The sequence below is a fragment of the Benincasa hispida genome, chromosome 6, assembly GCF_009727055.1.
Source record: "Benincasa hispida cultivar B227 chromosome 6, ASM972705v1, whole genome shotgun sequence".
Taxonomy (NCBI): Eukaryota; Viridiplantae; Streptophyta; class Magnoliopsida; order Cucurbitales; family Cucurbitaceae; genus Benincasa; species Benincasa hispida.
This window is the reverse complement of record NC_052354.1, coordinates 11,111,771-11,123,482: the sequence shown is the minus strand read 5'-3', so window position 1 is coordinate 11,123,482 and position 11,712 is coordinate 11,111,771. Positions and strand designations below refer to the sequence as shown.

General features: G+C 32.7%; 1 protein-coding gene across 2 annotated transcripts; it reads right to left on the bottom strand.

Moving 5' to 3' along the window:
• Positions 1–4,243: 4,243 nt before the first annotated feature.
• Positions 4,244–10,291, bottom strand: LOC120080045 (RING-H2 finger protein ATL46). Of its 2 annotated transcripts, none has more exons than XM_039034586.1 (2): positions 8,675–10,291; positions 4,244–5,106 (listed from the first exon to the last, which is right to left on the bottom strand). In XM_039034586.1, the coding sequence occupies exons 1-2, from the start codon at positions 9,738–9,740 to the stop codon at positions 5,090–5,092; spliced, it is 1,083 nt and encodes a 360-aa protein (XP_038890514.1). In that variant the 5' UTR covers positions 9,741–10,291; the 3' UTR covers positions 4,244–5,089. The 2 variants fall into 2 exon arrangements, with proteins under 2 accessions (XP_038890514.1, XP_038890513.1); XM_039034585.1 differs by having other exon boundaries at positions 4,245–5,096.
• Positions 10,292–11,712: the final 1,421 nt, after the last annotated feature.

Sequence of the window (11,712 nt, the reverse complement as noted above, 5' to 3'; positions counted from 1 at the left end):
TTATTATTATTTTCTCAAAAGTGAATCTAACTATTTTATGCTTTATTGCTTAAATTTGTAGAGTTTATGTTTAAAATGTCTTCAAACTATTACATTGGCCTGTAAAAGTAATTTGAAAGTGAACAAACTCTAGTTTTTTTTTTTTTTTTTTTACCCACATGCTTGAAATGAATCTATTTAATTTTTTTGGGATTTAGTGTTTTAAGAGGAATAAAAATTAAAAGAATATTTGTCCTTTTAGAAACTATTTTAGGAAAATATATGCTTTTCAAACTATTTGTGTTAAAAATAATATATATATTTTTTTTAAATAAGTCGAGGGTTAAAAAATTTGATCCTAGATTAGGTCAAATTTTGAACCCTCGACTTCCCCTTTTACTTTACATTTGAATGTCGAACTTTGAACCCCTTCGGAACCTTGCCCTAACATTATTATTGAGTCTGCCTTAATTATCATTCTTGGAGACCTTCCACATAATTATTTTGATGTGGAGAGAACGAAAGATCTTTCTCATTCCGAAGACCTTCCTCATAACACTCATAATTATTTGATGTGTTAAAAATAATTTTGTATTGGGGAGAGAACGAAGAGGAAAGAGTAAGAGAGAGAGCGAGATTTTAAGAGAGAGAGATTTTGAGAGAGCGATAGTTTGAGAGAATGAGATTTAAAGAGCGAGAGCGAGATATCCGTACAAATTTCTTTTTTTTTTTCTTTTTTTAATTATTACACATTCCACTTCTTTCTTTCTTCCTTCCTTTCTTTTTTTTTTTTTTTAATTTTTCATGTTATAAAAAAAATTCTAAAAAATTATTATTATTTATAATTTAAAAAAGAAAAAAGAAAAAAAACTTCATCAAAATCTTGGTACCAAATGTACAAAAGAAATTCAAGATCATTATTGTAAAATCTTTTTAAACTATTGACCTCACTACTGGGATTAAAATTTCTGTTCTTTATATCAATAATAAAGTCTTATTTATAGACTTTCATGTGAAAGTTTTGAGTGTTGATTTTGAAGTTTTTTTTACCTAACTTTTTAGATTTAGACTATCTGATGTTATTATTTATGTCAATGACATTTAAAAGCTTCTATATTAAAATAATTAATATTCATAATATATAAAAAGAATAAATTAAAAAAATATATCTCATAAAAATAAAAAAATGTAAATTAAATATCACATTTTATATAAAAATAATTACAAAAATCAATGTGTCCCACAAGGTAGACGTTGTCGATTTCGAGCTGGTTGTCGTCGTCGATTTCGAACTTGAGATTGCTCGGGTTCTTTTGATGTTGCTCTGGTACCTCTGCAGGCGCTTTATAATATAAATATTCATTATGCTCTCCACGACCCCGACCATGTCCATGCACGTATGAAGACGAAGGACCAGCCTTTGAGTCATAATGTTCTGAACCAAATGCTGGCATCATCATCATCGGACTAACATAATCAGTTTGACTCTGCGTCTGCATCATAGGGGGCAACTCTTCCATATTATGTGCAACCTCATCAAACTCATCCTATTCCCGAACAGGTCCTCTACGTCTAGGAGCTGGTGGAGGAACAATAGGTATATCGTACATATAATGAATTTCCTCCATATAGCTTTGGTTGTCACTACATATAGTAAGAACCTGGTTCGGATCATTCGCAACCTCACGGAGTCTACGGTTTTTGATCCCTCTATCTCTCTTTTTTTAAACTTGACTCAGTTCAAATACGTGGTTAAAAAAACTCGTTATGAAAAGAAAAAAAATGCTTGTTTGAATAATATGAACCAATTTTTTGAGTTTTTTTTTTTTTTTTTTCAAAGAAAGAAAGAAAGAAAGAAATTGTGTATCTATTATTTGAAGAATTTCAGAAAATGGTCATATTGGTTTAAAAGTTCCTTTTTTCTTTATAATATCCTAAAACTCTAATCCCAAAAAATTATAGTTGGTTGAAAAAATTGTTAAGTTCACGATTGGTTAATGCTAAGGAAGAAAATGTGCACGTTTCATTAATATGAATCTATTTGTTTGGGAAAATTTTCAAAAAAAAAAAAAAAAAATATCAAGTATCTAGAAACTATAAGATTATCTAAAAAGGTCAGATTGAACATTTTTCAACAAAGAAAGTTTTTCTTTTTCTTTTTCTAATTGATAGATCCTTTTTAACATATAACCCTAAGACTTACAAGTAATAAGTATGCAATTGTTGTGAAAAAATGATTGGTGACCAAATAAAGTAAAATCGTAGCTAGATTGAGAATAATAGTGATAATAATTGATGACCAAATAGGGTAAGATCACAACTAAATTAGATTGAGAATAATAATGATGAAGAAGAAAGGGGAGTGACACACAATGATTTTATATGGAAGACTTCTAAACAAATAGGGTAAAAAGTACGGGCAAAGATAGGAGAATTCCACTATATAATATAAAAGTTACAAACCTTCTTTCTTATTGAGAAATATCAAGCTCTCTTATAAGAAGAAATTCTCTCTATTTTTCTCTCACACACTTTGTTCACTTGATGGAGCTTTTGAAATGGTTTGGCAACACCGAATCCGCATCTATTAATAGCCCAAAGAAACTTGGTCACCAAGAAAATCTAATGGGTCCAAATTGGACTTGATAAATGTAAAGAATCTAATGGCTCCAATTTATCCTTAATGTGGAAGATCCAATTTGTTCGAGCTTTCATTTACAGTACTATCATTTACTACTTATTATTGCATCCCCATTGATGATAACCTTGTGGGCAGTAGGATCCCACAGACGATATCCCTTCACACCATCAACATTCCCCAATAGTAGACATCTCCTGGATTTTGGATTTGACTTTGTAGTTTCTTGGGCATTGTACACTAGACTTCTGAATATATTGAGGTTCAAATAATTAGTTGGCTTGTCAGTCCAGATTTGCATTGATGTCTTCAACTCAATTGCATTTTATTGAGTACAATTCGCAATATAACAAGCGATACTGACTGCTTCTACCCAGAAAGTCTTCTTTAGGCTTGTAGCTCTGCATTGCACTTATTTTCTCGAACGAGGTTCTATTCCTCTGCTCTGCTGCTCCATTTTGCTAAGGAGTATAACCCGTAGTGATTCACCTTTTAATGTCTTCTTGATTACAGAATTCTACCAACTCGTTGCTTGTATATTCTCCTCCATTATCTGTTTGCAAACAATTAATCTTCTTGTCAGATTGGAGTTCTACTTGCGTTTTGAATACTTTGAAGACTGACCACACATGTCTTCTTCTTGATAGGATACACCCAACACCTTTTGGAGTAATCATCTATGAAGGTTACAAAGTACCTTATCCCTCCCAAAAATGTAATTGGTGCTTGCCATACATTAGAATGAACCATTTCTAGAATCACTTTACTTCTAGATTTTGATGTGTTGAACTTTAATTTGTGTTGCTTACTTGTAACATAATGCTCACAAAAGGGAAGAGACACCTTAGTTAGCCCTACGAGTAGATTCCACTCTGCAAGAATTTTGTTCAGACACATGTCCAAGTTTTTTATGAGAGCTTTTCACATGGACTACTTGAAGCAACTGATGCTTCTCCTTTTTGCAAAGTTTCTTCCTCAGCATGTACAAGTTTGCATTCACCTTTTCTTCCTTCATATGTGTTACGAAATTGACAATTAAAGAACAGAAAAAGGAACGTAGAGATAGAGAAGATCGACACACAGATATACGTGGTTCACTAACAGTGTGTTAGCTACGTCCACGGGCAGAGGGAGAACAATATTATTAGAGAGAATGTTTTTAGAAATTACATCATAACCAATGCCTCTAAGGTTAGAGAGTTTATATAGCGCACTAATCTAAACCCTAGGGTCATAATTGTAAATAACTACAAATAAATAAATATGCTTAATACGATTCAAGACATTTCAGCGAGATCCTCGTACTTGGTTGTTCGAAGTGCGCATTTCAACAATAAGTATAAGTGCACCTCAAATCACCTTCATGATTCCATTCTCAATTACAACTTTGCTATCAAGATCTTCAAGTTGACCTAATGACAGTAAGTTCTTTTTCAAGCTTTCTACATGTTGCACTCATGCAAACTATATTATCATGGAACTTCGACTTAATAGTTCTAATATGAACGATCTTCAAGGCATGATCATCACAACTAAACACAAATCCTCCAGAGATAGGCTCATAATGATGGAACCATTCTCGACGAGAAGTCATGTGATAAGTGGCTCTTGAGTCGAAGAACCATACTTTAGTAGTTCTTTTTTTCCCTTCTATAGCTGTCACTACTTCATAAGACAAGGAACCACTTTCATTTAGGGTGTTTGCTACATTTCCCTACAAATTGGAATCTTTCTTGTTTAAATTTTGATAACATTTCTTCAAATGTCCCTTTTTTCCACAATTATAGCACTTCATGTTCTTCTTATTTCTTGATTTTGACCTTCCTTGATTTTAACTCTCACTTGAGCCACGTTCTACTGACCTGCCTCCTGTATCGCCAGTGCTTCTGCTTCTTATGAATTTACCAACTTATCTTATTTGTTCTTGCATCGATTTTCCTCTTCTAGTACAAAAAGTGTAAGATCATCAAAGCTTAGCCAATCAATGTGAACATTATTTGTCAAATTGATGATAAGTTAAATATATGAATCAGGAAAACTTCAAAGTAGAAGTTTAGCACGTTTATTTGATTCTATTTCAGAACCAAACGATGTGAATTGAGAAAATAGAGTATGCATCATGTTCATGTGCTCCGTCATTGACGTGGACTCTTAACACCTAAAAAGTATACAACTTCCTCTTAAGAAAAATCTTGTTGTGAAGTGATTTGGCTTCGTAAATTTGGTGAGATGAACCCAAATCTCCTATGTGATTTTCTTCTCCTCAATGCTTGTACATTATCTATCAATGTTAGATGAATATTTGCAATAGCATTCCCATCCATCTCGTTCCACTTGTTATCATCAGCAATCTCCATTGGCCTTTCATCAATGACTACAAAAAATTATCTTTTCTCAAGAAAACCTTCATCTTCAACTTCCATAACGAGAAATTAGTTTCGTTGAACTTCTCAATCTCGAACTTTGCCACCATTACATCCTATCATGAACTATAAACAATCATCGATCGTGCCTTTTAATTCAAGTGTAAAATATCTAACTTATTTTTTGATGTGGAGGATCCACTTATTAGTGACAACCACAAAGCATACAATAAGTAAATATTCACACTCAAAATTAAACCTTACTCTGATACCACTTGGTGCGGAAAAATGATTGGTGACCAAATAGAGTAAAATCGCAGCTAAATTAGATTGAAAATAATAATGATGAAGAAGAAGAAAGGAAAGAATAACACACAGTGATTTTACGTGAAGAAACCCCTAAACAAATTTGGGTAAAAATCATGAGTAAGGATAAAAGAATTCCACAATATAAAATAGAAGTTACAAACATTCTTTCTTACAGAGGAATTTCAAGCTCTCTTATAAGAAGAAACTCTCTATTTTTCTCTCGCACATTTTGTTCACTTGTTGGAGATTTTGGAATGGTTTATCAACTATGGGTCTCCACCTATTTATAGCCAAAAGAAACTTGATAATCAAGTAAATTCAATGGCTCCAAATTGTCCTTGATAGATGTAAAGGATCCAATAGCTCTAATTTTTCCTTAATCAATGTGAAAGATCCAAGGGCTACAAATTGGTCTTGGACAAAGTGGTGTAAGATCCAAAGCCCTAAACTGTCTTCCAAGAAACTTTTTAAATAATAAATAAACTTCTTGAAAAATCTTTATTATTTAATAACAATGTACGGAGGTCGCACAAGTATGTGCAGCATGGTACTTTTGGTCATTATGTTAATAGTGTTGGATTGGAAAACTTGAGGGGTGCTCCTCTTCAGCACCCCCAGCTCCCTCTGGTGTTGGTTCGGTCCTTACCCTTGTTAAGGGGCCAAGTCTTTCTGAAGGGGTGATTTTTAAAGTTGCTAAAAGTGATTCAAGGGTGGGAGCTTATGGTTCTACTTTTGGGTCCATTCATGCGACTGATCCTCCAGTGTTATTCACTCAAGATGATGTTTCTCCTTTGGTGGTAATTTGTCGCAATGTGGCTATTGAATCTAAACTTTTGGTAGACCTCTAAGACCCTTTTGATTTTTCAATTTTTTTATGATGTGTTTTCATTGGTTGCATCTAGCACGAGCTGTGAGCTTGTCTTTTACATCTGCTTCTTTGCTATGCTTGTTTGTTTTATTTGTGAGCTCTAACTCTTGTACTTTTATTTTGCATTATTTGTATCTTGACGTTAAGCTAATAGATTCTCCTTTTGCAATAGATTATCACCTTCATCCAAAAAAAAAAAAATGCAATGTAACATCTTACAACTCTAAAATCCAAACAAATCAGCCTATTCTAATTTCGAGCCAAAAATGAATGAGCTTGACAACTAGTTAATGTCAATGAAAAAGATTATGTATGTTTCATAAATATAAACCCATTTTGCAAGGAAAAAAATTAAAAACAAATCTAGTCTTACGATATTACATATTCTTCCATTTCATACTTGACATATATTATTTTATTTCATAGATTTCTACCATTCTTAAATACTTATTTTATGACTTTAGGAATGAAATACAATTTATATATACCCCTTTTTCACCCAAGTCACTTGGTTCACACTAATCCCACCTTTTCTCCTACCTTTAATAATGTAATCCAACAAGACCAAATCTACTTTTCCAACATCTATCAAATATACTAATTTTATTTTCAATTTCCTTTTCCCCACCAATCTTTAACTTAATTGATAAGAACTCAAAGGTTTTTTCTAAAATTATTGTTAAACAGCCCTAAGTTTTTTAATGCAAAATAATTATTAAGGGAAAAAAGGTGTCAAGAAAAAGGACAAATTCAAACTCAGCTGACTTTTTCACCCATTCAAAATTAGACACCTCAAGGTATAGCTCAACTAATCACATTTAAGACAGAGAGAAAGAAAGAGAGAGTGTGTGTGTGTTGGCATTCAATTAACTACATGAATATGTATTTAGTTATATCAACATCTTCACATGGGAAACATAGAAAAAGAAATAGGACCCCATTTACTCCTAATACTAATAAACACCCACTTTTTGAATAACAAACCTATTTCATAACAAACTCAGAGCATTGCTCAAACTAGTTTAGGCTGTATATTTTAGAGTTTAAGGTGCAATAATCATATGAGACTTAAGCACAAGGCACAAAAAAAACGTGTTTTTTTTATGTGCATTATATATAAAAGTACTACATAAGTAAGAAAAAGCATAGCTAAAGTGGAAATACGAAAGACACTAAACACAAGAAGTTTGCATTTAGGGTTAGTAAATTTGATTTTTTTTTTCAAGTTAACAAGGAAAAATCATAATTATTACTATTTTTAAAAAATATGAAAAAGCTCCAAGGCTTATTTTGTGAGCCTCGCCTTTTCAAGATAAGGCACCAGACTTGCGCCTTGAGCCTAGGCACACTCCCGAGAGAACTTTTTAAAACAATCAGTTTAGGCATATACCTTCAATCAATAAGACAAATGCTTAACTGGTTTAATCATATACTTTCGATCAATAAGACCTCTAATTGGAATCCTCGAAACCCATGTTGTTGGAGGGAAAAAAAAAAAAAAAGCTTCTTACATTCACAAGAGTGATGCATAATCATTCTATCAAACCTCAAAACTTTTATGGATCCCACCACCACTCTCCCTATCCCCTTCAAAACCACATTATTTTTCAAAGCAAGAGGGGCCTCATAAAAGAAAAGCTTCTTCCAATCAACATAAAAAAATATATGAGAGCGAAAGAGAGAAAGGGAAAGTGCTTCAAAAGCTATGAAAAAAGTAAAAGGACATGGTCCACTCATTGGCACATCTTAGACAGATGATAATGCTAAGGGCAGGGCAGTGAGAGACAAAGTGCTTTTGGAGCCTTCTCCTCCTCTGTTTTGGAAGATTTTAACAAACCTCTAAATATGCAAATGTTACAAGAAAGTTCTTTGGAGATTTGAAATAACCCAAAATAAAGAAAAAAAAAAAAAAAAAAACCCAATATGTACAAATTTCAGAATCTGAAACAAAAGTGATTGAATGATGAGATGTGTTTGTACAATAAATTATAGAGACATGGAAATATCGATGGAAAAAATTAAAACGAAACGTACAAAGAAAAAGAAAAAGAACAGGTATTATGATCTTTGTAGGCCTTCAAATACAAACATCAAAATGAATGAATCAAGAGATCTACCACACTAGCGGAGTTCATATCGACTGCTCCAACTTTCTTCGAATCATGTTTATTGTATCATCATTCAAGACATCACTGCTCTTCCTATTCTAGAAATCCTATATTCACATCGTCCGAAAAGTCGAAAATAGTTCAGAAGAAAAGGATGTGATTTCTGGTTTCAACGGTAGGAGGATGGACTACTGGATTATGGATGCTAACACTTTTGTAATAGTCAATAACTCACAAATTAGCACCAAGGAAATTTCATAGACAAAAATCTAAATAGATACAACAAACATTAATAAGGATCATTTTCAACTCAAAAAAAGAGAAAAAAAACAGTTTTGAGGCCATTTTTATCATGGCCCTTGTGTTTGCCTCAACCATGGCAAGTCTGTATTTAGAGAAGAAGGCATACCTATCTGCGGTTCAGTAGAACTTGAGAACTTCCCCTTTTTAGACCAAAGCCAGATCTTCGAAACAGAATAACTCTCTCCTTTAGCTACACTACTAAGCTTCTTTCCATCCAAATCTGCTTGGATTGGAGAGATGCTGTTTGATTCCGTCTCTTTCGAGGGCTGTTTATTATCACCCTCTCGTCGAGCTTTAGACAAGGCAATTCTGAGGTCAGCATCTATAACAACATATTGATACGACCCCATCGAATAACATCTCCTAGCATCCAAATTACTACTACTGGTCTCACCAACTTCAGTCTCTACAGCCTCCGCCACATCCATCCTCCTGAATTTCCCTAATCTCACTGGAAAAACCCCCTTCTCATTCACTACCTCTTGAATTTCCATTGTTTTCTGACAATTAGGTAACCTGTGGTCTGCATTACCAGCACATTCATCTTCTTCTCCAAGATCGTCGAAATCATACATCGGATTTTCAATCGAAAAACCAGGATTGAAAAGAGTTCCTCGACAAAGAGGACATGTCGAATTCGACAGGAGCCAAGTGTCTATACAATTGACATGGAAAGCATGGCTGCACATAGGAAGTAATCTGAGTTGGTCTTTCTCAGAAAACTCACACAAACAAACAGCACAATCAAATGGCTCCTTGAGACCCACAATTTCTTTATACTGAAAAACAGGAAGTGCATCTATAAAAGCTTGATCTAAACCAGAATCATGAAGATGGAAGAGCTGCTGCAGCTGTCTCTGAAGTGCATCAGAAGGAGAAAGTTCTGGGTTTCTGTTAGATTGAGAGGAAGCTGAAGAAGATGGGTGTTTTATAAGGAATCTAACAAGAAGATGAAGCAGACCAGAGATGAAAAACAAAACAGCCAAAATAACTATGATAAAAAGAACTGCTGGACTTATCCTCGTACCAGACGAGGTTGGAGATGACACTGCTGGTGGAGTTGGTTCCTTATTGTAAATTCCATCAAAAGGGGTTGAAGAAGAAGTACCCAAAGGAGGAGGGTAACTCAAAAACCCATCATTTTGAAAGATTTGATGTCGAATCCGAGCCATTTTTCAAATGGGGTTTCTCCAAAAACCACTTTTGACATTCCACAGATCAAAATACTAAAACTCAAACCATACCCTTCGAATTCCAAAATCAGTATAACTCCAACAATGCAAAAACAAATAAACCCCCAAAACTCTCGTACCCAGATTTGCAAAAGTAGAAGTAGCAACAGCAATAGCAAAAGGAAGTGTCACAAACAACAGAACCGACCACTTTTACCGATAATAAAATGACAATAGCTCCAGGCAAAGGCCAAAGTAGCGACAGAAAAATAATGAGAAAGAAAATAATCAATAAAATATTGAAAACTCACCAAACTGAGTCCTCACCGCTTGTGTAAATTTAAAATTTGAAGCCCTTATTTCACCCAAAAGAAAGCATTTGAAATAGAAGGATGAACAAAGGAAACCCCAAAACAGAGGAGTTTGAAGAAGAAAGAGGAGAAAAGAGAAGATGGGTTTTTAGGGGGATGGAGCCTTTTTTTTCTATTGTTTCTTTTGGAGAGAATGAGAGAAACCCAGAAGAGTGAGCGTGACAAGTTCAGAAGGGCAAAAGGAAAAGAGGCGGTGGATTGAGACACACGCGCGAGAAAAGCGAGTGGGGGAGGTATTGGTCAACCATAAGAGACAAAGGGCTGTGTGAAAGAGTTGGAGAGAGAGAGAAGGGGTGAAGTAGATTCAAGTTCAACCATGTTGTCCGTTTGTAGCGTGGTGCATTTCTAGATTTTAACCAATGTCTAATAATTCCCGCTCAAGGTTTAAAATGTCGATAGAAATATTGAAGTCGGTTTATATAAAATTATTGATTAAAATATTAATTTAATATCGATAACAATAAGTATTTTTAAAAGATATTTGAGGGGAAAAAGCTTTTTGATCTTTAAATTCTAAGTTTAGTTTTTAATTGGTCTTTAAATTTTAAAATGTTATTTTTTAGGTCCCGTTTTTGTTTTTGTTTTTTTTAATTTAGTCTATTTCTTTTCCATTTTTTTAGTATGTTTTGCATCTTTTTCAAGTATAATAGTTGAATTCTTAACCAAATTTTAAACACAACAGCAAGTTTTTAAAAACTACTTTTTTTAGTTTCAAAAGTTAGTTTGATTTTTTAAACCGTTTGTTAAAAATAGATAACAAATAGATAACAAATGAAGAAATTTGGAGGTGTAAGTGAGGTCTATAGGCTTAATTTCAAAGATCAAAAACAAAAAATAAAATAGTTACCAAACGAGGCCTGAAGTTTTAACTTTGAGTTTGATTTCAATCTAGTTCTTATGTTTCCAAATGTTACACTTTTAGTCCTTAAATTTTGGATTTTGTTTCAATTTCGTCTCTAAGTTGCAAGATTTACATTTTAATATCAACTTTTCTAGTTGTGTACTCACTTTAGCCTTTGGTTTTAGTGTCTATTAATTAATTTTAAATAATTAGAAAGAGAAATTTTAAAATTAATTTTAATAGTAATGAAAAAATAATGAAACTTAATTAATTATAATTTTTTCAATTCTTTTAGAATTAATGTTTGACTGTGAGTATTTAATGAAAAATCGATGTTAAAAGTGTAAAACTTCTATTAATTAAAGTTTGTTAATTTTTTTTTTTTTTTTTTACGTTTCATAGATAATTTTTACAACAAAATAAAAAGTTCAATTCATCCTTTATATCGATGTGAAACTCAAAAAAATGTGTAAATATCGATGAAAATGTCAACATGACAACGAAAAGTTAATGCCATAGTTCTATTTGATATTTCTTTTTAATTTATAAATTAGCTAAACACAAAATTGAAAGTTATGGATTTTATTAGACATAAATTTAAATTTATACCTAATAGATTAATTAATTATTTGAAAAAGTTAATAGGTTAGGAACCAATGACAGGAGACAGAAATTTTATTTAGGGGCACTATATGTACAAGTCTAATAAAGAAATTCTAAAGGAATATATAAAAAAAAAAAGTATTCATAACTTCATATA